Genomic DNA, 25,095 nt, shown 5'->3' on the forward strand with positions numbered 1-25,095 from the left:
GGTTTTAAATTGTAAGAGATTTCCAGGGGCAGGTGTGGCCTCTGACCACAGTCTGTTTGTTATGAACTGTAGATGAAAACTGAAGAAAAAGGTGGACATTTAAGGAGATGGGGCCTGGATAAACTGAACTAACCAGGTCTGTAGAAAGATTCAGAGTGAGCATTAGGGAACGACTGGCAAGAACGGGGGGAAAGAAATACAGTAGAAGAAGAGTGGGTAGCTTTCAGAGATGAAATAGTGAAGGCAGCAGAGGATCACGTAGGTCAAAAGACGAGGGCTGATAGAAATCCTTGGGTCAAATGTAAGGATGTACAGGCATATATCACTAGGGTAAGATAGATACTTCCCACAGGAAAATTAAAGAGACCTTTGGCGACTTGCATGAATATCAAGAGCTCAGATGGACACCCAGTACTAAGCAAAGAAGGGAAAGCAGAAAGGTGGAAGGAGTATATAGAGGGTCTATACAAGGGGACTTACTTGAGAACAATATTATGGAAATGGTATAGGACGTAGATGAAGATGAAATGGGAGATATGATACTGTGTGAAGAGTTTGACAGAGCACTGAAAGACTTAAGTCGAAACACGGCCCCAGGAGTAGACAAGGCTCCATTAGAACTACTAATAGCCTTGAGAGAGCGAGTCCTGACAAAACTCTACCATCTGATGAGCAAGATGAATGAGACAGGCGAAATACCCTCAGACGTCAGGAAGAATATAATAATTCCAATCCCAAAGAAAGCAGGTGTTGACAGATGTGAAAATTACCGAACTATCAGTTTAATAAGTCACGGATGCAAAATAGTAACATGAATTCTTTACAGGCGAATGGAAAAACTGGTAGAAGCCGACTTCGGGGAAGATCAGTTTGGATTCCGTAAAAATGTTGGAACATGTGAGGCAATACTGACCCTACGTCTTATCTTAGATTGAGGAAAGGTAAACCTACGTTTCTAGCATTTGTAGTCTTAGAGAAAGGTTTTGGCAATGTTAACTGGAATACTCTATTTCAAATTCTGAAGGTGGCAGGGGACAAATACAGGGAGTGAAACACTATTTGCACTTTGTACTGATACCAGATGGCAATTACAAGAGTCGCGGAGTATGAAAGGGAAGTAGTGGTTGGGAAGGGAGTGAGACAGGGTTGTAGCCTATCCCCGATGTTATTTAATCTGTATATTGAGCAGTCAGTAAAGGAATCAAAAGAAAAATTCGGAGTAGGAATTAAAATTCATGGAGAATAATTGAAAACTTTGAGGTTTGCCGATGACATCGTAATTCTGTCAGAGACAGCAAAGGAACTGGAATGGACAGTGTCTTCAGAGGAGGATATAAGATGAACATCAACAAAAGCAAAACGAGGGTAATGGAATGTAGTCGAATTAAATCAGTCGATGCTGAGTGAATTAGATTAGGAAATGAGATACTTAAAGTAGTAGATGTGTTCTGGTATTTGGGGGGCAAAATAATTGATGATGGTAGAAATAGAGAGGATATAAAATGTAAACTGGCAAAGGCAAGGAAAGCGTTTTTGAAGAAGATAAATTTGTTAACATCGAGTATAGATTTAAGCGCCAGGAAGTTGTTTCTGAAAGTATTTGTATAGAGTGTAGCCATGTATGAAAGTGAAATATGGACGACAAATAGATTAGGCAAGAAGAGAATAGAAGCTTTTGAAATGTGGTGTGACAAAAGAATGCTGAAGATTAGATGGGTACAACACGTGACTGGTGAGGTACTGAACAGAACTGGGGAGACGAGAAATTGGTGGCACAACTTGACTAGAAGAAGGGATCGGATGGTTGGATATGTTCTGAGGTATCAAGGGATCACCAATTTAGTACTGTAGGGCAGCGTGGAGGGTAAAAGTCGTAGACGGAGACCAATAGATGAATACACTAAACAGATTCAGAAGGATGTAGGTTGCAGTAGGTACTGGGAGATGAAGAAGCTTGCACAGGATACTGTAGCGTGGAGAGCTGCATCAAACCAGTCCCTGGACTGATGACCACAAGAACAACAGAAAATAAAGTTTCTCTTACTTCTTTACAAAACGGTTCTTACTTTAAAAATGACCCTCATATTTTGAGTTGGGACCCATATCTGGAAACGTACGATTTTTATGCTACAGCCACTTGAAAACATGTTTACTAGATAGGTATGCAACACGGTGGTCATGGTGGGGTTGGTTACATGGGATTGGCTGATCTCATTTGACATTTATTGTAACGGTTAGAGACCGATTCAAATGTCTGTGAGTGTCGGAGCAACATGGTAGAGTGTACGTTTGCATAATGAACCGACATGGCCGTCCTGAGTTCCGAAACTCATGGCGATGGGAGAACTGTTCATCTCCTTTATCAAGATCGTTCTTTACAACGTCCGAGTCCATAGCGTACCCTTTTCGCCACAATTACACGTTGGCGTCAAGAAATGACACTTTCACCGTCAGCAGAGGTGACTGGTGCTTTAATGAGACACTGTACACCTAAACTGGAAAAGGCTGTACTGCATCACGTTGAAGAGAAACCGTCAACGAGTACAGGAGCATTTTCTTTATGATTGGAACTGTAAAACAAGTAATGTACTGTGTCGTGCCTAATCAGTTACTTGTAAAGGTGGTCGCACTACCAACATGTTTTCAAATGGTTGAAGAAAGGAAACGATACGTTTCCATTTCAAAATATGATCTCCTCACTCTCCTCTACAAGTCCAGAAGTCTGTAACGGGTAATTCGAAACACCCTATATAAAATGCTTTATTTCACCAGTATTGTGTCATACAATTATTTCATCCTCGACATGGTGCTCAACTGGTGGCGGATGCTGTTTCGAAAACTAGCTACCATTCCTCGCCACCAGATCGCATAGTTTTATGGTTGTATTGGGCCAAGGCAAAATTTGATAGCGGTGGTGAGTCCACATGTTTACACTTCTCGGTTTGCTCCTCTATCTCAAGGTCATAGAGATGCACCAGTACCCGTGCATGGCGGTTAGGTGTCTAAAGAATCATTTGGATTGGCCTGAGATAGCTGCAACATTTTCGCTGCTGCCTCGGTCCAACGGGCTTTTTGAACGGATGTGAGCGCTTGAGGAACCCAAAGCCGGCATCCTTTGTCATCTCTTAATGTTGTACAATATGTTGAAAATTGATCCATCTCTTTTTCCAAAGCCGCTTCGATCGTGGTTGGCCGTTCCGCTAGTAGCACCACTGCCTCCACCTGTACAGCTATCACCCAGTTCTTCATATAGAGATGGCTCACTGCATCTTCCTTGTTTTTTGTTGTGACTAGTTTGACTTCACTGGAGGTGTATGCGTCACTTGACCATTGTGTAATATGACGCCGAATCTTTGCCATACACTTGCATTCATTCAACGTGGATTGTTAAAGCATAGTTCCCCTTCAAATGCGGAAAGCGAATTGTCGCATGATACTCCATTTTATCAGTTGATTGCCTCATTTTGATTTGTCGCATTTGGAGGAATCAAACGGTACTGTGGCGCAAACGTTTCGGTGTGCAGACGTGTACCAGTAAATAAACAAACAAATAATCGTTTTCGGAATATGTTAAATGTATCAATACAGGGTGAACAGTCATGTATCAATACAGGGTGCACAGTCATAAGACCGATAAACTGCAGAGACCGATTCCTGACTGGGAAAGGAAGAAATAAAGATTCTATGAACATGTGTCCGGAAATGGGCGGTGCGCCCGTTACGTCAACAAATCGTTCCGGAACACAGTACAGAACTGCATCACATCCACGTCACAAAAGATGTTCAAAGTGGCCTTCTTATGGTGCAGTTCACACGTCGCATCGTTAGTTGCCGAACTCTTTCGCACATTCGAGCCTCTCTCCATATAGCGTCACAGGCTTCGTGAACACGCTGTGGAAGAGTTGGCGTCATCAGGAACTGGTTCAGCACACACAACGCTTTTCAGACGCCTCCGAGAAGTAAAAATCCAGGGGGTTTAAGTCCGTTCCTCCTACTCCTTCCGCTGTCAGAAAACGAACAACTCTTTCCTGTTGTTTTGATGCCTTCATATCACTGCAATGCGACTGGGAGCGTTGGACGATTGATTCACGCTGTTGTTAGCTCTGTGTAGTCACGTGACGTGCACGAATGCCCTCTAGCGACGGGCTGAGAACTTCCACTCTCTGGCCGGAACCACACCTCGTTAACACTCGCCACAATATTATCCTCCTATCACCGGCTTCTGCGTCCTGTCCAGAGTCCGGCGAAGGTTTTGTTTAGGTGTCTGCAAACTGTAATACGGAAGTGGGGTAGTGCTCCACCATGCAGAGACCACATAACCTGTCGTATTGCCAAAGGCACATTTTCAACCAGCCCATGCAGAGTATTCTGCAGGAGGTCCAGGTACATTGTTCGATCGAGGCATTGCGGAAAAATAACCATTCAAACTATGTGGTCGCCAAGATTCCCTTCCCACATATTGATTCTGAACCGATACTGATGAGACGCCTCAACCATTCCCCCAGGGTTTTCGTAGCCCACAGACGACGATTATGCAGATTGATCATACTAGTTCTGGTTAAGGTTCTCTCGTCAATAAAGAGCACTGTTGGCAGAAATCCCGTAATTGTGATGGTCTGCTGCGAAAACCATCGACAAAATCCTTTTCGCTGAGGGAAATACGCTTCTGATAATTCTTGCACTCGTTGCAGGTGACAGGGATAGCCGGAGTTGTCATGTAGGACACACGTAATCGTACTTTGCCTTACATTACGTTGACAGGCCACTTGCCTGCAACTTGTACTGGAGTTCCTCTCAATATCCTGTCCTCCAGATCTGGTGTACGCACAGTCCGCCACCTCCCAGCCGTTTACGTCTGTCTGAAAGGAGACAATTATTACATAAACGCCTAGAAAGGGATTGAACGTCGTGTGATGTGGTTGGTGTCTGTGAGGGAGGGTACTATTTTGTGTATAGCCGTGCTACATCTCGATCATTTCCATCTGTTTGGCCGTTCACAAACACAAATACCAGGCAATTCTCCTGCGTACAGTACATAACATTCTGTAACACACGGCACCTGGTCAGAGGAACTTTAATTCGTCAGCGCCATCTATCATGGCAACGAGGCATTTCCTCCATTTCCAGTCAGGAATCCGATTCTGCAGTTTTTCTACTTTATTGATGTTCACCGTGTATACTTGGCATACAACACAAAGCATTCTTACGCTCCATCGCAGGCCAGCGGATTCGGCTGGCGTTTCGTGCTGTACGCCGCCGAGAGAATACACCTTGAACCAACTTGAGGTCGTTATCCTCTTCCTCTGAATTAATAAATACCTGGAGAGAGCGAATATCGTCTCACTCACCTCGTTCCACGCCGAAGCTTTGCCGTATAATACGATGCAGTATAAATGGCAGTATATAATAACAGAAACGTCTCCTGGCTGAAACACCAGTGAAATAAATCGCACCGCCTCCGTCCTCATTTCATATCATCAGTCTTCTGACTGGTTTGATGTTGCTTGCCAAGAATTCCTCTGCTATGCGAACCTTTTCAGTTCGGACTAACCCTTGCAATTTTCGTCTTAAATTATTTTCTGACTGTATTCCAAACTCTGTCTTCCTCCGTATTTTTAGTAAGTAATACTGATTTCTGATTACTGTCCTCCTATTACAGTTACGTAATGGAAGCGCAGTGGACAGGAAATTAGTCATGCCAGGGAGACATCACGCTAATATTGTATAACACCAACTGTAGCCTTGCTAACAGACTTAATTCGATGTGCAAATAGAGTCCAGAAGTTTCTTCAGGTATGCTGTATCCAGCTGAAGCCTCTCAATAATGATTACATCTCATAGAGCTACCGTATTGTAGGTAGAGTTAGTTACATATTCCATGGCTCATTTTGCACGATAGGTCGTAATGATTCGTTTTACATTCACGTCGCAAATTAATTTGTGCGTACTGTTACATTCTGAACGTTTCTAATTTTTTTTATTTTTTTATTACAGAAAGAAAAAAAGATACAAATGTGAGCTGCTAATTCCTACCCCCCACCTTTTACACTTTAGATAATATAAATTCCCCTACGGAATAGAAGTAGTTGCCAAAGAGAAACTTTCTCAGTTTCTTTTCAAATTGTACTTTGCTGCCTGTTTGATCTTTTATGTCACTGGGTAAGTAATCAAAAATATTTCTTGCAGCATTATGCGCCCCTTTTTCTGCTGTAAAGATAACCTTAATGTATAGTAACGAAGCCCGCATCTCGTGATCGTGCGGTAGCGTTCTCGCTTCCCACGCCCGGGTTCCCGGGTTCGATTCCCGGCGGGGTCAGGGATTTTCTCTGCCTCGTGATGGCTGGGTGTTGTGTGCTGTCCTTAGGTTAGTTAGGTTAAGTAGTTCTAAGTTCTAGGGGACTGATGACCATAGATGTTAAGTGCCATAGTGCTCAGAGCCATTTGAACCATTCTTTTATAGTAATGAATGTCATGTTTCCTTGTGGTATGGTAATTATTTATATCATTGTCCCTTTACAAAAGGATATTACTTGCACCAAACTTTTGTGAAGGAATAAATATACTGCGGAACAGTAGTCAAAATGCCAAACCCCTTAAACAGACCTACTTTACTGCGCTGATTTTGTATTTATTAATTTATAGTATAGCGACGGTAGTATATATTGAGAAATACATACAGCTTGCAATCAGATATTGAAGGGTCTAGACACAAAGGAATTACAGACGTTAGCTGCGAGCGGGTATTGATTGAAATCAATAGGCAAAGTTGAAAATTTGTACCTGACAGGAATTCGAACCCGGGTCTGCTGCTTACTAGGCAGATGCACTGACCACTAAGCCATCTGGACACAGTAGTTGTTGCAGCTGTATCGAATACCGTCGCACGCCTCCTCCCGCCAGACACAAATTCTCAGCTTATCGTTACACAACCAAAGTAGTGCCCCTTGCCCATAATCCTCATTATCTGCGATATTTCGCATGTGCACTGAAGAGATCCTATTGTGTGTCTGGCGTCTGTTCTTTCAGGCATGTCATGTCATGTCATGCCTGCAACGCAACGCAGCAGTGATTCAGCGTGTCACGTATTCGACAAGTGCTTGGTAGGTTCCAGAGGTTTGCGGCTCCGGATGCCTAAGCACAGGTCACACACTTCCCGTAAACTACCGGTGGTCGGTTTTTTTTGTCGCGAAGCTGGCACGTTCATTTCATCGGATTTAGATAAGCCGAATACGATGGCCAAGACATGAATGTGATTTCACTATTATGCTCCTCATTCTATTGCAGCTCCATTTTGGCCTTGTGACACTCGCAGTTACGCTGCTGGAAGATGCTATCGCGGTTGACATCAAGCATAAGGGGTTCCAGGTGGTCCCAAATAATGTTCTCGTAGTCTACAGCTGTCATGGTGCCTTCGATTACTACCGCAGGTCCCATGGAAGCCCAAGTGAATGTTCCCATAACATAGCACCGCTCCCACCGGCCTGCGTCCATGACGCGCTGCGTGTTTCGAGCAGTCGTTCGCCTGGATGACGGCGTATGTGGACACGGGCTTCATCGATCTGCTGTCCAATCTCTATATTCCCGTGCCTTCTGTAATCGTAACTGGCAACGTTTTTGGGCCACATGGGAACACGTAGAGGTCCTCTGCTGCAAAACACCATGCACGACACTGTGCGCTGAACCGTGTGCTCCAAAACACTTACGCCTGTACCAGCACTGTACACTGTCCTATCCTGCTTTAGAGAGCGGGCAAGTCTCCGATCCCTTTCTTCTGTGATCAGATATGGACTTTTCTTCTCCTAATCGTGATTTCTGTATTCTTAAGCCACTTACGATGGATGTTCAGCACGTGAACAGCCGACCAGCTTCCCCGCTTCCGAGATGCTCGCTGCCAGGCAGTGGGTCACAACAATCTGGCTTTTGTCAAAGTCGCATGTGGGCGGGTTTCCGCTTTTGCTCCGCTCATCGTCACTAGGAATGTTCCCATTCGTCCCTGCTGCGTTTGTTTACTTCATTTAGCGCGTCACGTGCCCTGAGCGCCACAAAGTAGCATACAACCTGTCTGTGGCCAGTGTTCATATTGTTTTAGCTCATCAGTACTTGTACAAATCTAATATGTTCCATTTCTGAAAATTAATAATAATAATGTGCAGAACATTTAACCTATAAAATTTGGAAGTTTAATTAAAATTGGACTTAGAGTAAGCTTTTGACAATGTTGAGTGGAATACTCTCTTTCAAATTCTAAAAGTGGAAGGGGTAAAATAGAGGGCGTGAAAGGCTATTTACAAATTGTGCAGAAACCGGATGGCAGTTATAAGAGTCGAGGGGCAAGAAGGGGAAGCAGTGGTTGGGATGGGAGTGAGACAGGGTTGTAGCTCTCCCCGATGCTATTCAGTCTGTATATTGAGCAAGCAGTAAAGGAAACAAAAGAAAAATTCGGAGTAGGTATCAAAATCTACGGAGAAAAAATAAAAACTTTGAGGTTCGAAGATGACATTGTAATTCTGTCAGAAACACCAAAGGACTTGGAAGAGCAGTTGAACGGAATGGACAGTGTCTTGAAAGGAGGATATAAGATGAACATCAACAAAAGCAAAACGAGGATAATGGAATGTAGTCGAATTAACTTGGGTGATGCTGGGGGAATTAGATTAGGAAATGAGACACTTAAAGTAGTAGATGTGTTCTGGTATTTGGGCAGCAAAATAATTGATGATGATAGAAATAGAGAGGATATAAAATGTAGACTGGCAATGGCAAGGAAATCGTTTTTAAAGAAGATAAATTTGTTAACATCGAGTATAGATTTAAGAGTCCGGAAGTCGTTTCTGAAAGTATTTGTATAGAGTGTAGCCATGTATGGAAGTGAAACATGGACGATAAATAGTTAGGACAAGAAGAAATGTGGTGCTACAGAAGAATGCTGAAGATTAGATGGGTAAATCACATAACTAATGAGGAGGTATTGAACAGAATTGGGGAGAAGAGGAGTTTGTGGCACAACTTCACAAGAAGAAGGGACCGGTTGGTAGGACATGTTCTGAAGCATCAAGGGATCACAAATTTAGCATTGGAGGGCAGCGTGGAGGGTAAAAATCGTAGAGGGAGACCAAGAGATGAATAAACTAAGCAGATTCAGAAGGATGTAGGTTGCAGTAGGTACTGGGAGATGAAGAAGCTTGCACAGGATAGGATAGCATGGAGAGCTGCATCAAACCAGTCTCAGGACTGAAGACCACAACAACAACAATTAAAATATACACATTTAATCAGCGTTCAACATGTAGTGAGTATAGCCAATTGATAGCAGAGAAAGCAGCATTAATAAAGTCAGTGAATTGTCATGGGTAGTTACTCAGAGGGCAGTCTCTTGAAAATGTGCTGAACGATTTGTTCTGGGAAAATCGCAGGCTGGAGAGTTTCGGAGTCACCTCTTCTGCATCACAGCATTGCATCTGGCGTGACAGGTTCTTATCCTGTTCAGTCCTGTCCACTTCTCTACAGGTCAGACGCCGGTAGGCTGCAAAACGGATCTTGAACACCTTAATGTTATATTGTTGCTGCATTCCATTGCTTGCGCCGCTCTTCTTTATTACGAAACTTCTTTTAGTTTCTTCCCGTATGCCGCAGTGGAGTGCATGGATACATAGCGGTTTGGACGAGATTTCTTTAAAGCTGTATGAATTGGAAGATGTAGAATGTGGACTAACGTTTGTTCTATTTAAAAACCTTTAAAGAGTTTTCGCATAAAAAATTAGGAGACATTTCTTTTCAGCACGCCCTCGTACAATGATACGTTGCATCTTCAGGCCATACAGTTACAGTGCTTAAAAATTGTGTACCTGACAAAATATCTTTGAAACAAATTTTTACAACTCAATTTTTTTCTAAAGGAAATGCAGTTCTATTCTAGGATTACTTTTACTTCAGATGTTGATTTATTTTGTTAATATTAAGTTTTGGTTACGGTAGAACTGTAACGAAGAATTAGTCACAAGTCTGAAACTACTTTTGCCAAATTAATGACACTATTCATCATTAAGTGGCTGGAAGAACTCATTTGTTGTAAGTCTGAATATTTCGATACATTCACGGATGAAAACTTAACATTATGATTCTTAATATCATGTCATACCACTGACGAGTGTATATATATTTTTCTTATTTTCCAATAGAAACTTACATCAATACCTTTGTATACTTGTATGTGTTAATTATTTGTGTCACATATTTTTCTAATTTTAATGTATTTAGATTTATCTATGGTGACCATTGTGAAGAATGTCGGTATCGAGTAGCACTCTGCCAATTTTGGTTATTTTGTAGTTTTTATTTTCTTCTTCGTTAACTATAGTCTTTCAAATCTGTGGGTTAATGAAATTACGGCTACTGAATCAAAACTATCGTAGTAATGCAAAGAAGACTCGTGAAACTCCAGCGCATTTTTCCTGTGAATCATCACTGACATGATCATCCCTCAACCTTCCAAAGTATGACGACGTCTATTAGAAAAGGGCAACTTGTATTACTTTCAGAGACGAGTGCGGCTGTGGGGACTCGGGAGCGCTACGAGAGGACGGCCATGTGAAGTGTACGTGGCGCTGCTGCTGTTGCTGAGGATGCTTACCGGCTATCCTATTTTCCCTGCGGCCATTATTAGTGTTGTTCTTTAGTTATTTCTATGATTACAGTGTATAATGTTTTGAATATACCCGTGATTACTAAATAGACAGTCCCTCTGCTAAATGTAGTTTAGCGATATTTTATGCCTTGTCTGCAGATATCTGATTTGTTTCCATGTACTTAATTGTGTGATTATTAGTCCTAGTGTTAGCTGTGTATTGATGCATTCCAAATAAATACCCATTTCAGTGTACTTAGGTGAACGGTCTTCTTATAATTTCATTGGATATACGGGAGCTGACTAAAATAAACTAGACTTCTGCCATTGCTAAAGAGGAATTAGTTGACATGAAGTCAAATGGCAATGAACGTCTTCATTATGCGCGTGACCCTGCATTCTGAAAAAAAAAAAGCAAGAAATATTTTGAACGTTGAGAATATCCGTACAATTGAGTACGGAGTCAGACGCGGCGTACTTTGAAAGCGATCTCCATATCAGACTAGATTTAACACGTACGTTGGAGCACCTGCCTCATTTCATTCTTGCAGATGTCACACACAATATTTTCTGGAGGAGAGCAAAAGTATGTATCTTGTGACAGCTCATCCACTGGCATTGATGTGGCCGATTTCTGTGAATTTTGCAACTTCACAGGAACACAGTTAAAACTCGAAAAGTAGTTGCACAGAAATGCGGCAAAATAATCTTTCTATTGTAATACAAGCAGCCTAGTTCGGTTTCCGTAATACTTGTATCTGGAGCTACGTTTCTAGTTGTTCGCAGTGTCTTCTGGACTAACTCCCCTATAAGGTTTTAAATTTGTGTTCTTACGGAAAAAACCATGTTGAACTTGCGTATCATTTATTTACTCTAACGTACACCTCAAGCAACTGACATGAAGGAAAAAATAGCATTGTCCTGCGTGCTTAGACAATCCCCAATTCAGTCTTCGAGTTCTGTGACGCCCGATGAAGCAAATTTATGGAACGTCTATCGATAGAATGTCTGACACGTCAAAAGACCACGAACTAGGAAAAATTAACGAAATTCCATAAGAAGTTATGTCATACAAGGCTTCAGCAGCCCTCTAAACCTTATATTGTAATTCGTGGGGTCGAGGAAAAGGGGGGGCGGCTATTATTGCTGTGATACTGCAAATCGAATGGCCGGAAGGGGGGGGGGGGGGGGGGGGGACTGGCTCGTTCCACTTGTTCTTGTGTAGAAAAATAACAGCAGTCTCTCTCGTCGCTACAGCTCTCTATTGTCATTACAAATCTAGATAGATGGTTAGTATGCTAAATTTTTAAAACATTTGTCCGCATGAAGTTCGATGATGGACACGAGACATTATTGACACAGCCCGTTTATGTGCAACGAATACCTACTTCGTGATTATAAGAGTAATAGCCCTAGAATATTGTTCCAAACGACGTCAGTGATTGAAAGTACGTAAAGTAAGCAAATCATCTAATGCTATCGTCACAACAATTATCAGCTATACGTAGAACCAGTGATGCTGAACTTCAGAATTTGAGAAGATTTCTAATACTGCGTTTCCAGTTCAAGTTCTGATCAGTATGCCAACCAGGTAAGTATGAATAATCGCTTTTATATATATAAGCGCTTTCAAATATTTTAGTAGACGATCAGTTAAATAATAGATGGCGTTCGATCGTAGTCTCATGTTGAACAAAAAGTTCATGTAAATGGAAAGCAGAGTTACAGGTTTGTAAAAACATTTGTAAACGGATAATAATACGTCGTGTCTCTTATAATAGTTACATTACTGACGTGGGTTAACTACTACAAGTATTTTGTATTATATAAGCCACGAGCACCTCCCGTGTTGTAACACCAAACTGCTTGCACTTAATAGTCATCGGAGTTACAGCTGAGTTGTGGTACTACAAATCTGGATTCACGAGCTGGAGTCTATCCATCAGCTGGCGGTTGCTTTATTGCTTCCTGTCCTCTGTGATTAGTGCTATCAAGTCCTATGTTGCTGTTATTACTCGGCGTGTGTCTCCGACCACCGTTTAGGCGATAGTGGAACATCGTTCTTTTGCGAGGACCAGCGTTTATCTTCCCGGATCGAGAGCAGAATACATATCGGTATGATGAAATAAAAATCTTAGCATGAAGGTGTACTGCTTGCCAATGGGATGAATTGGAGCGGATGAGTGACTCGTTGCCGTGCAATTTTAGGGGCACTGGCCGCGCCACGGGTTTGGTAGAACTTTACTTCAGTTTCATACCTGCGTGTGGCAACGAACTGTTTTCCATATCTCGAGATGGCTGTAATGTTTTGGAGCTATAACAAATCAGTAAACATACGTTGAAGGCTAGAGAATATCAGATGAAACAGATTCACTCTTTCACAATACTGAAAGCGTACTCGGTTTTTGTTGTAATAAAAACAGGGGTGAGATCTTACGTAAACTTGTCGCTACACTAAATATTCAGTACGTATTAGGTACACTGACGTAATTTAGGCGTTAAAGAGTTCATACAGTTTCGATACAACCTGCAATGTAGGTCTAGCTAAATAGACTCAGAGAGCGAAACTGCTTAGTGACTGTCCATTAGTGACTGAATTGTATAACATCCAGACTTTTAGCAAGCGAGTTGCATAAATGCTTCATGCACGAACACTACATCTGATGAGGATAGTGAGGTGTAGAATGAATGTTAGTTATTACAAGTTTGTTGCTGAATAGTTTGCTGTCGCAATGTAAGGCATCGGACTTGAATTTTAAGGAGAGCACTGGAAGATCTACGGCCAAAGGTACACTTGCCTATTGAGACATCTATTGTTTCTGCATAACATTTCTATATTAAGAAAAATGAACAGGTGCCTTGAAATTACACACACTTTAAATGTAGACCGAATTTATTGAGGTTTACGCAGAACAATGTTCCTATATTGCCTAACTCACATTCACATCACAGTTACATTTACATCATTTAACGTGAAGTAGCCATTGATCTTAGGATTGATACTTTCGCCTTAAAACTAACATTCTTCCTTCAAATGCAAAATTAGTATTTCTACAGTTATTACGCTTTAGTACCGGGCTCCTACATTGCCCAGTCGCGATATACTCTGAACTCTCGTTCAGACCAGACTGACTCGCATTCACGAGCGCCAGAATCGTCAGACATACAACACGACATCTCCCTCGCAATACGGAACATCCCCATGTTGTCGATCGTAGTCTCATGTGAAATCCTAAACTCAGATTGGAATGTATACCGCAGAGACAGGCTGGACAGTGAAGGGGGAGGCGTGTTTATAGCGATAAGAAGTGCAATAGTATCGAAGGAAATTGACGGAGATCCGAAATGTGAAATGATTTGGGTGAAGGTCACGGTTAAAGAAGGCTCAGACATGGTAATTGGATGTCTCTATAGGCCCTCGGGCTCAGCAGCTGTTGTGGCGGAGCACCTGAAGAATAATTTGGAAAATATTTCGAGTAGATTTCCCCACCATGTTATAGTTCTGGGTGGAGATTTGAATTTGCCGGATATAGACTGGGAGACTCAAACGTTCATAACGGTTGGCAGGAACAAAGAATCCAGTGAAATTTTTTAAAGTGCTTTATCTGAAAACTACCTTGAGCAGTTAAACAGAGAACCGACTCGTGGCGATAACAAATTAGACCTTCTGGTGACAAACAGACCCGAACTATTTGCAACAGTTAATGCAGAACAGGGAATCACCGATCATAAAGCGGTTACTGCATCGATGATTTCAGCCATAAATAGAAATATTAAAAAAGGTAGGAATATTTTTCTGTTTAGCAAAAGTGACAAAAAGCAGATTACAGAGTACCTGACGGCTCAACACAAAAGTTTTGTCTCAAGTACAGATAGTGTTGAGGATCAGTGGACACAGTTCAGAACCATCGTACAGTATGCGTTAGATGAGTATGTGCCAAGCAAGATCTTAAGAGATGGAAAAGAGCCACCGTGGTACACCAACCGAGTTAGAAAACTGCTGAGGAAGCAAAGGGAACTTCACAGCAAACATAAACATAGCCAAAGCCTTGCAGACAAACAAAAATTACACGAAGCGAACTGTAGTGTGAGGAGGGCTATGCGAGAGGCCTTCAATGAATTCGAAAGTAAAGTTCTATGTACTGACTTGGCAGAAAATCCCAAGAAATTTTGGTCTTATGTAAAAGCGGTAGGTGGATCAAAATAAAATGTCCAGACACTCTGTGACCAAAATGGTACTGAAACAGAGGATGACAGACTAAAGGCCGAAATACTAAATGTCTTTTTCCAAAGCTGTTTCACAGAGGAAGACTGCACTGTAGTTCCTTCTCTAGATTGTCGCACAGATGACAAAATGGTGAATATCGGAATAGACGACAGAGGGATAGAGAAACAATTAAAATCGCTCAAAAGAGGAAAGGCTGCTGGATCTGATGGGATACCAGTTCGATTTTACACAGAGTACGCGGAGGAACTTGCCCCCCTTCTTGCAGCGGTGTACCGTAGGTCTCTAGAAGAGCGTAGCTTCCCAAGGGATTGGAAAAGGGCACAGGTCATCCCCGTTTTCAAAAAGGGACGTCGAACAGATGTGCAGAACTATAGACCTATATCTCTAACGTCGATCAGTTGTAGAATTTTGGAACACGTATTATGTTCGAGTATAATGACTTTTCTGGAGACTAGAAATCTACTCTGTAGGAATCAGCATGGGTTTCGAAAAAGACGGTGGTGTGAAACCCAGCTCGCGCTATTCGTCCACGAGACTCAGAGGGCCTTAGACACGGGTTCACAGGTAGATGCCGTGTTTCTTGACTTCGGCAAGGCGTTCGATACAGTTCCCCACAGTCGTTTAATGAACAAAGTAAGAGCATATGGACTATCAGACTAATTGTGTGATTGGATTGAAGAATTCCTAGATAACAGAACGCAGCATGTCATTCTCAATGGAGAGAAGTCTTCCGAAGTAAGAGTGATTTCAGGTGTGCAGCAGGGGAGTGTCATAGGACCGTTGCTATTAACAATATACAAAGTGACCTGGTGGATGACATCGGAAGTTCACTGAGGCTTTTTGCGGATGATGTATCGAGAGGTTGTAACAATGGAAAATTGTACTGAAATGCAGGAGTATCTGCAGCGAATTGACGCATGGTGCAGGGAATGGCAATTGAATCTCAATGTAGGCAAGTGTAATGTGCTGCGAATACATAGAAAGATAGATCCCTTATCATTTAGCTACAAAATAGCAGGTCAGCAACTGGAAGCAGTTAATTCTATAAATTATCTGGGAGTACGCATTAGGAGTGATTTAAAAGGGAATGATCATATAAAGTTGATCGTCGGTAAAGCAGATGCCAGACTGAGATTCATTGGAAGAATCCTAAGGAAATGCAATCCGAAAACAAAGGAAGTAGGTTACAGTACGCATGTTCGACCACTGCTCGAATACTGCTCAGCAGTGTGGGATCCGTACCAGATAGAGTTGATAGAAGAGATAGAGAAGATCCAATGGAGAGCAGCTCGCTTCATTACAGGATCATTTAGTAATCGCGAAAGCGTTACGGAGATGATAGATAAACTCCAGTGGAAGACTCTCCAGGAGAGACTCTCAGTAGCTCGGTACGGGCTTTTGTTAAAGTTTCGAGAACATACCTTCACCGAAGGGTCAAGCAGTATATTGCTCCCTCCTACGTATATCTCGCGAAGAGACCATAAGGATAAAATGAGAGAGATTAGAGCCCACACAGAAGCATACCGACAATCCTTCTTTCTATGAACAATACGAGACTGGAATAGAAGGGAGAACCGATAGAAGTACTCAGGGTACCCTCCGCTACACACCGTCAGGTGGCTTGCGGAGTATGGATGTAGATGTAGATGTTGTGTGCGCTATTGCAGCTTGGGAGAGATAAGTAGGGATAGATGGATTCAATAGTTTAGGCACATGATCGATATATGTACCCTTACAAGAGGCCGTACTTATATCGATATCCAGGAGTCATCTTCATTAATGTAAGACTGCATGTCATAAACCATTGCGTTGTACCCAGTGTAAGTGCCTGTTCACGGTGGAAGGGATCTGTAAATGTGGAAAATGCAACCAGCTTGTGCAGAGGACAACTGTGGTGTATAGAGAGCAGGACTGTCGATATTTTTAAAAATATCGAGAATTCAGTATATCGATATTTAAAAAAGAACCATTATCAGCTCTCTACATGTCGATAGAAATGATCGATATTTCGATATATTGGCGGAAATGGATTTCAACCTACCTGCTGTTTTACAGCTGTGTAAGTATTTGTTTTATTATTAGATATTCTGTAAATCAACAAACTAGCATTCTACCTATCCCCTTTACAGCAAAAGTTGAAAGGAAAACGCTGTATGTTCAAGCTTGGCGATAGCCATTCCGCTAACGATGGCAACCGCATGAAAGTGGAACAATAGAAGGGATCTGATGGGTCCATCGTTCGGTTTCGTCACATATCGTATTTAGCCAGAAAACTTCATGTTGATTTCCCTGTTTTTTTTTTTTTTTTTTCGTAAAAGCTAGCGACCACATAGTTGTAGTGCTAAAATTGCGTGGCGAAGCTAAACGTTGCATTTTCTGTTGGTAGCACCGAGCGCAGATTACGCCAGCGTTTCCCCTCAAACGTCTCCGCCCACCGGAATGACCAGTCATGTCATTTACATTTTTGTTTATCATTTTCAGCAACTGTTTTCGAAGAAGGTCGATGTCACGAAATAGTACACTAGGTGCGTGAAAAGTTATTTTTTAACGCACCTGGTGTGCTGTTTCTTCACATCAGAAATCTTGTTATTCCATTCACGCCGCCATTCCCAGTGCAGTCGGAATTCTTCTTGTGCCTCGTATAATTGCTTCAGATAGTCGGAGAGAAAGATTGGATGGACATGATGGTAGCTCAAGAAGTAGTGAGACGCCTTCACACAGTGAAATTAAAATTATGTCCTGCTACAGTTTAAAACGAACTAATTCAAATATTTTCCGAAAATTGTGAAAAAAATATAAAATAAAAATATCGGTACTCGATATTACCATTAAAGTATCAATAAACAAGGGGAAAAATATCGGCTGTATATATCGATTTTTTGGGGAAAAACGATATATTTATGTATCAAGTGTCCCAATAGAAAGTTCCAAAGGGCTTTGCATGAAATATCTAGATGTGATAGATGAAATCACGGGGAACAACTTTTGTTAAGAGGCAAAATGTTCACTGTGTCTTCCCGACCTTTTGGTATTCGATGGCCCTGCGATCTGATTACACTGAACTACCGGTAGCAGAGTGTATTATCTGGGTGCGCAACATGCAGCTACCACAGCAAATTGTAGAGTAATTTCCAACAAGAAAACCTTAACGAGTATCTGTAAGCAGAGAAAGGTATTATAAAAGTGAATTAGGGATTATAATTTTGCTGGGCTACTACCTTTCATACGGGGCAGATGATGACTGATAAACAACGTAGAAGACATATGCACGCTTCAGAATAGGTCTACCAAAGCTCTGCCGCTTCTCAGGGGCGTAATCAACACAAAAGGACGCCTATCGTCGCTGCGTAGTGTCAGCGAGCATTTTGTCTCTAACAAAAGTTGTTCCCCGTGACTTGAGCCATCATCCTTAAACATTTAATGGAAACGTCCAATATAGTTGAGACAGTCTATTATTTAGTGACAGAAAGAGGATACACGATATTAATGTTATTAGCCAAAGGACATGTTTAGCAGGGAGAAGACTGAGGGAGAAGTAGGCATTGTTTCAGATAGTTCAAACAATTCCTCACTTCTCCCCTCATAAGCGATTACAAGCAGGAACTGTATAATAACACCTACATCCGCTCTCGGCACTATTGTGAACTTCATGGCCGACGGCACTTCGCACTGTAACACTTTCCAATCGAGTATGGATGAGGGGAAGAATGATGGCTACGGGAAGAATGATGGCTAAAATGCCTTTATGCACGCTGTAATCTCTCTAATCGTGCCTTCACTGTCTCATCTGAGTGATACAACAGTGTCTGTAGTATGTTTCTAGTTTCAGCATTTAATATTTGTTTTTGGAACTTTTTGAGTCGGCTCTCTCGGGACGTCTTGGAGCTATCTTCAAGCGTCTGACAGTTCAGGTTTTGCAGCATTTACGTGATACTCTCCCGTGAGTCGATTAAAGATGTGACCATTTGTGATGACCTTCTATGCATACATTCATTAAACCCTTGTGAATCCTATTCGGTATGGATCCAAAATATTTTATGATGCTTATGTATGGGTCTCACGGATGTTTCGTAAACACAGTATACTGTTCATGAACTGAATGTTGCCACCTGCGTACCTGCAAATGAGCCTGTCTGATATGATCTTTTCATCAAGTATCCGCACTAATTGTTTCCTGGATGTGACTCACTGATATTGCAGTTGCACAGTACTATTGTATTGTTTTGCGTTTTGTGAAGTGCACAATTTCACATTTTTCAGTGTTTAAAGTGATGTTTCCGCCAAAGGCAGTACAGGAAAAATTCACAGGTAGAAATCTGTACGAAGTTTATAGTGACACACACAAACAATCTTCTCTGATGGGAGTTAATATGGAACACAATAATTGAAACAAGTCTCTTCTTGCATATTAAAAGAACAACAGTAATATGTAAAGACCTGGCAGTGACGCGGTAATCTGAAAGTTCCAAAATCCAATATCCATACACTACGCGTGCCACAATCAATCCATAAGGGACGCGCAGAAGATAACGTCCTAGAAGATGAGAAAAAGTAAAATCTTGGACATGGCAGTAGTTAGAAACTGTAGAATTATGGATACAAAGAGAATCAAACACCAACAGTTGCACGTCAAAAGTTTATTCAGACTTTTACCTAGGTTTTGACACATAAACTACTTCCGAGGAAGAAAGATTTATATCTGTCGAAACCTAGGTAAAAATTTGAATAAACTTTTGATGCCCAACTGATTGCTGTATGATTCCCACTGTATGCAAAAGTTGGTCCCAAAGACACGCACAAAATTTTAAGTACGGCATACTGCCAGTGAAAAACAAATATTGTAAAAAACAGTTGCTGCTCATGGCGTTGGAGGCTACGACTCTTCGGTGTAGAGGCCACCAATGCTGTAGGTCAATAGCTGGCAGCTCCTGGAGACAAAGGTTTACGTGGACGTCGTCGTCATTGTAGCAGAGGCTCCAGATACTCATATATTGTTTGTAGGAATGCTTTCGCAATTGGCGCCTGGCCCAGGAAACTCGAAGTTAACTGCCCAACCACAGCCTGAGCACTGGGCTAAAGACCGCTTGAACGCCAGGTTACTGCAGGTACTACTTTTGGCCACTTGACCCAAGGAGGAAAAAAGGTCCACAAAGCCAGTGACGTATGGCGGCACTTGGACTGCAGCCCGATGGCCGGGTGGAGCACGACTGTCTCTTGTCTGTCGTTGGAAGAGCTGTCCACTGCGAGGTAAGTGCCTGTATAATCCGTCTGTGTTGTTGGTTGCTGGCTGAGAAGGTGCAAGGCTTCGACACAGCATAAAGTAAGTTGCCAGTCCTTGCACCACTTCGAAATCTTGTCGAAGTCTGACTGGATATTTGGGCAGTAGGTTTTAGTTATATCAACTGCAAATTCTTCATTATAGATGACTTTATCATAAGCGAAAGTCTGAGGTTACTATTAATACTGTATGTTAGGTCACTGATATACACAGAGAACAGAATGGGTCAAACACATCCCCATAGGGCAAACTCGTTTACTTCTACATCTGTTGATGACTCGCCATCCAGGGTAACATAACGAGTGAAGTGAAGTGGCACACTGGTTAGCAGACTGGACTCACATTTTGGAGGACAACGGTTCAAATCGACATCTGGTCATCCAGATTTAAGTTTTCCATGATTTCCATAAATAGCTAAGGCAATTGCCAGGAAAAGAAGTTGCACCCTCCCTAAGAAGAAATCATCAATTCAATCACAAGTTATAACGATATGTTTACGTAATGTGTATACATAAACATACAGTTATAAATGACCCCGTTCGTAGTCGCTAATTATAACAATATGTTTACTTTTGTGCTGTAACATATAGCTATAATCAGCGGTGGAAATATATTTGCGAACGCCGACCGTGTGCGGCTGTTTCCTGTTGGATCGTCTGATCAGTCGGACGTTGCGTTGCAGGGGAGAGTAAATGCCTATTCAAAAAATAATTATTTTTTGGATAGCTCAACATGAATTTCCTGAGGGACCGTAGTTTATGATGCATTTACCAGTAGAATATGGTGCGGAGAAAATATTTCGCCGCATACAACTTACGTCCGATTTCGACGAAAGAATTCGTGACTGTGAACTCTCTATTTGGCAGAAACATCAAGAAAATTAAATAACTTCATGAAGGAATGAGACATACATTCTACACTCCTGGAAATGGAAAAAAGAACACATTGACACCGGTGTATCAGACCCACCATACTTGCTCCGGACACTGCGAGAGGGCTGTACAAGCAATGATCACACGCACGGCACAGCGGACACACCAGGAACCGCGGTGTTGGCCGTCGAATGGCACTAGCTGCGCAGCATTTGTGCACCGCCGCCGTCAGTGTCAGCCAGTTTGCCGTGGCATACGGAGCTCCATCGCAGTCTTTAACACTGGTAGCATGCCGCGACAGCGTGGACGTGAACCGTATGTGCAGCTGACGGACTTTGAGCGAGGGCGTATAGTGGGCATGCGGGAGGCCGGGTGGACGTACCGCCGAATTGCTCAACACGTGGGGCGTGAGGTCTCCACAGTACATCGATGTTGTCGCCAGTTGTCGGCGGAAGGTGCACGTGCCCGTCGACCTGGGACCGGACCGCAGCGACGCACGGATGCACGCCAAGACCGTAGGATCCTACGCAGTGCCGTAGGGGACCGCACCGCCACTTCCCAGCAAATTAGGGACACTGTTGCTCCTGGGGTATCGGCGAGGACCGTTCGCAACCGTCTCCATGAAGCTGGGCTACGGTCCCGCACACCGTTAGGGCGTCTTCCGCTCACGCCCCAACATCGTGCAGCCCGCCTCCAGTAGTGTCGCGACAGGCGTGAATGAAGGGACGAATGGAGACGTGTCGTCTTCAGCGATGAGAGTCGCTTCTGCCTTGGTGCCAATGATGGTCGTATGCGTGTTTGGCGCCGTGCAGTTGAGCGCCACAATCAGGACTGCATACGACCGAGGCACACAGGGCCAACACCCGGCATCATGGTGTGGGGAGCGATCTCCTACACCGGCCGTACACCTCTGGTGATCGTCGAGGGGACACTGAATAGTGCACGGTACATCCAAACCGTCATCGAACCCATCGTTCTACCATTCCTAGACCGGCAAGGGAACTTGCTGTTCCAACAGGACAATGCACGTCCGCATGTATCCCGTGCCACCCAACGTGCTCTAGAAGGTGTAAGTCAACTAACCTGGCCAGCAAGATCTCCGGATCTGTCCCCCATTGAGCATGTTTGGGACTGGATGAAGCGTCGTCTCACGCGGTCTGCACGTCCAGCACGAACGCTGGTCCAACTGAGGCGCCAGGTGGAAATGGCATGGCAAGCCGTTCCACAGGACTACATCCAGCATCTCTACGATCGTCTCCATGGGAGAATAGCAGCCTGCATTGGTGCGAAAGGTGGATATACACTGTACTAGTGTCGACATTGTGTATGCTCTGTTGCCTGTGTCTATGTGCCTGTGGTTCTGTCAGTGTGATCATGTGATGTATCTGACCCCAGGAATGTGTCAATAAAGTTTCCCCTTCCTGGGACAATGAATTCACGGTGTTCTTATTTCAATTTCCAGGAGTGTGTATTAAATAAATAGTCCATACACCAATTCCATTTAAATCTGAATTTATGGCAATTAATAGATGAAGTTACACTACAATGAAGAATTTTAGCATGGATGTCGTTTTGATTGGCACTTCTCTTCTCGTATGACAATAATTTCCTTTGACGTTTTCACATACACGTCGCACAATAAATTTACTGCTATGCAGTATTGCACTTTTACTTTACACTAAAATAATATTATTTTTAACGATAATAATACGGCGGCAAGAATTACGCGTCCGACACAAGTTACAAGAGACAAGAGAAGAATGAGTAACTGTTCGTCGAGAATATCTCGTACATAAAAAAAGAAAATGTGTAAAAGTGTTCTTCTTTTGTCCGTTTTTCGCGCCGCGGTTTTCAAAGTCAATAACTCACTGCATCTCTGACGACGCTTCGACAATAAACAAGTTACGTCACAGGTCGTTCACCTTTTACATTCTCGCAACATTATTTGCTAACTGTAGCTGTTGCCGAGCGACTGCTCGATTAGTGAATGATTTAAAACGATAAGACAATCACATAATGTTACAAAGTGACGTTTAATAACCCACGTGGCTGTTAATAAACGTTGATGTGGTACTGGTCAAATGCTTTTCGGAACTCTAGGAGTACTGCGGCCTTGATTCATTGATTGCAGGGTATCATATGAGAGAAACAGGAGTTTAGATTCGTTTGACCCATATTTTTGGAATGCACAGTGGTTGGCGTGGAGGTAATAAATCTCTTAGAGATACTCATAACGTCTGACCTCAGGATGCTTTTTAAATTTGGCGTTCTATGATATTGGACGGAATTTATACGGATAGTTTCTGCTGTCCTTGTAAACATGACGTGTGCTTTCCTCCTGTTAGTGGACATGGGCTCAATGGAACTTAATGGTTTAGAAAGAAACCAATTCAGCTGCAAATTCTATATAGAATCTGACAAGGATTCCATTGGGCTCTGTAGCCTCATTCAGTTTCAGTTATTCCAAGTGTTAACGAACTATCTATATCATTTTGCAGTGCTGCGAGGATTAAACTCAGTTAGTACTGCAATATCTCCCTTTGTAATATGTAGAAATGTACAAGGGTTCCTCGGAACATTGATCGTGACCGTTCCACACATAATACCGTAAGTACAATATACAGATGGAACCATGTTGATTCGGTGTTTCGAGACTTTCGAAAAGCGTTTGATTCAGTACCACAAAGACACGTTCTGTTTAAAATACATTGCCGTAACATATCTAACCAGATTTTTGAAGATCCGAAAATTTCCTGACAGTACATTTTCCTGAATGGAAGAGTATCTACGGACACAGAAGTAATATCTGGTGTGTCCCAGGGGGTGTATAGGAATGTTGCTGTTCATGTTATTAAAAAAAAAGAGCAACAGAGGAAAATTATCCTAATAATGTACTGGAGCTAAACTTTGGAAAAATATCCAAACAAAAATTTTTCAGCTAACGTAGAATGCATCCAATTATTAAGCTGGTATGGTTACACTTCGTAGCTTATCTATCAGTACTTAACCCAGATCCTATTCGGGCCTAAAAATTTGTGGAACTTGGTTACTATTATCAACAGTAGAACGCACTGTTCTAAAAAAATGCTTCACTATTACGCACACCATAACGCAGGCAACAATTAGTCGTCATTTGGACACAATGTAAATTTCATATAAAGTTTTTAAAAGTCTCGTAATATATTTTAACGAAGATAACAATTTTCCGCGGATTTTTTAAAATTTGTTAGTATTAAACCTGCGAGTAAAGTTGTTGTTGAGAACAGTGAAGGAAATTTAGATGTAGAAAATGCTGCTGCTCATAGCCAGAGGACAAATGCTAGTGAACCACAAGACGTCGGATATCAGCAGATTACTCATGAATTTTATTTACACTCAATTTATATAGGGGAGGAAAATGCACCGATGAGTGGTATAATATTAAATTATGTCGTTGACAATAATTATTTACTACTTTATTATGATGACGTTTTCTTTATTATTGTCATGAGAATAGGATCAAATTTCAGTCACATCCCGAATACAATGCTGTCGTAAATATTATCTTGAATATAATTTTGGATATTACACTGTGCGGAGATTTGTTCATAGACTTGTCCACTGATTTAAATAAGCTGGATCAGAAGCTCTTGCCCATAATTAAAGATCAAAAGTTAACAGCAAGCTTAGAAGTATAACCGACGTTAAGAATAGTTTACAAACCGCATAGATAGAAATAACAGAAACCGTAAAGTTTGTACATGGCAGTGTCAAGGAATTGCGGTCAGTTTGCAAGGGCTTACCGGATGAAGTACAGAAACTATCAGGAGTGGTGGAGCATTTGAAACCAGGGCATGAATGAGAGCCAAGGTTACCTTATTAGATAGCGACACTATACTTGCAAAAAGTTCGTGTAAGAACATAAAACGTACTAAGATGTCGTTGGAGAAGTAACGACACAGAAGGAAAGCAAAATAATTGCTAAAATCGATTCAGGTATTAAAGCAGCAGAAGAGCGAATACGTAAAGGGCTCGTGTATGGTGGCGGTAGCTCAAAGGAGCCGACCGCGACCAACAGGCAAAGCCGAATAGATACGTCAGGAAGTGGGAATCC

At 42.2% G+C, this 25,095-nt stretch overlaps 1 protein-coding gene across 1 annotated transcript in view; it reads left to right on the forward strand.

The window, feature by feature from the left end:
- The window catches only part of LOC126267294 (uncharacterized), a 101,129-nt gene extending 90,250 nt beyond the window's left edge, over positions 1-10,879 (forward strand). The window contains exon 7 of the mRNA XM_049972370.1: positions 10,539-10,879. Coding sequence (XP_049828327.1) covers positions 10,539-10,620 — 82 coding nt within the window. The 3' untranslated portion in view covers positions 10,621-10,879. The remainder of the gene's footprint in view (positions 1-10,538) is intronic.
- Positions 10,880-25,095: the final 14,216 nt, after the last annotated feature.

Source organism: Schistocerca gregaria, chromosome 4 (assembly GCF_023897955.1).
Source record: "Schistocerca gregaria isolate iqSchGreg1 chromosome 4, iqSchGreg1.2, whole genome shotgun sequence".
In the NCBI taxonomy this organism is placed as follows: Eukaryota; Metazoa; Arthropoda; class Insecta; order Orthoptera; family Acrididae; genus Schistocerca; species Schistocerca gregaria.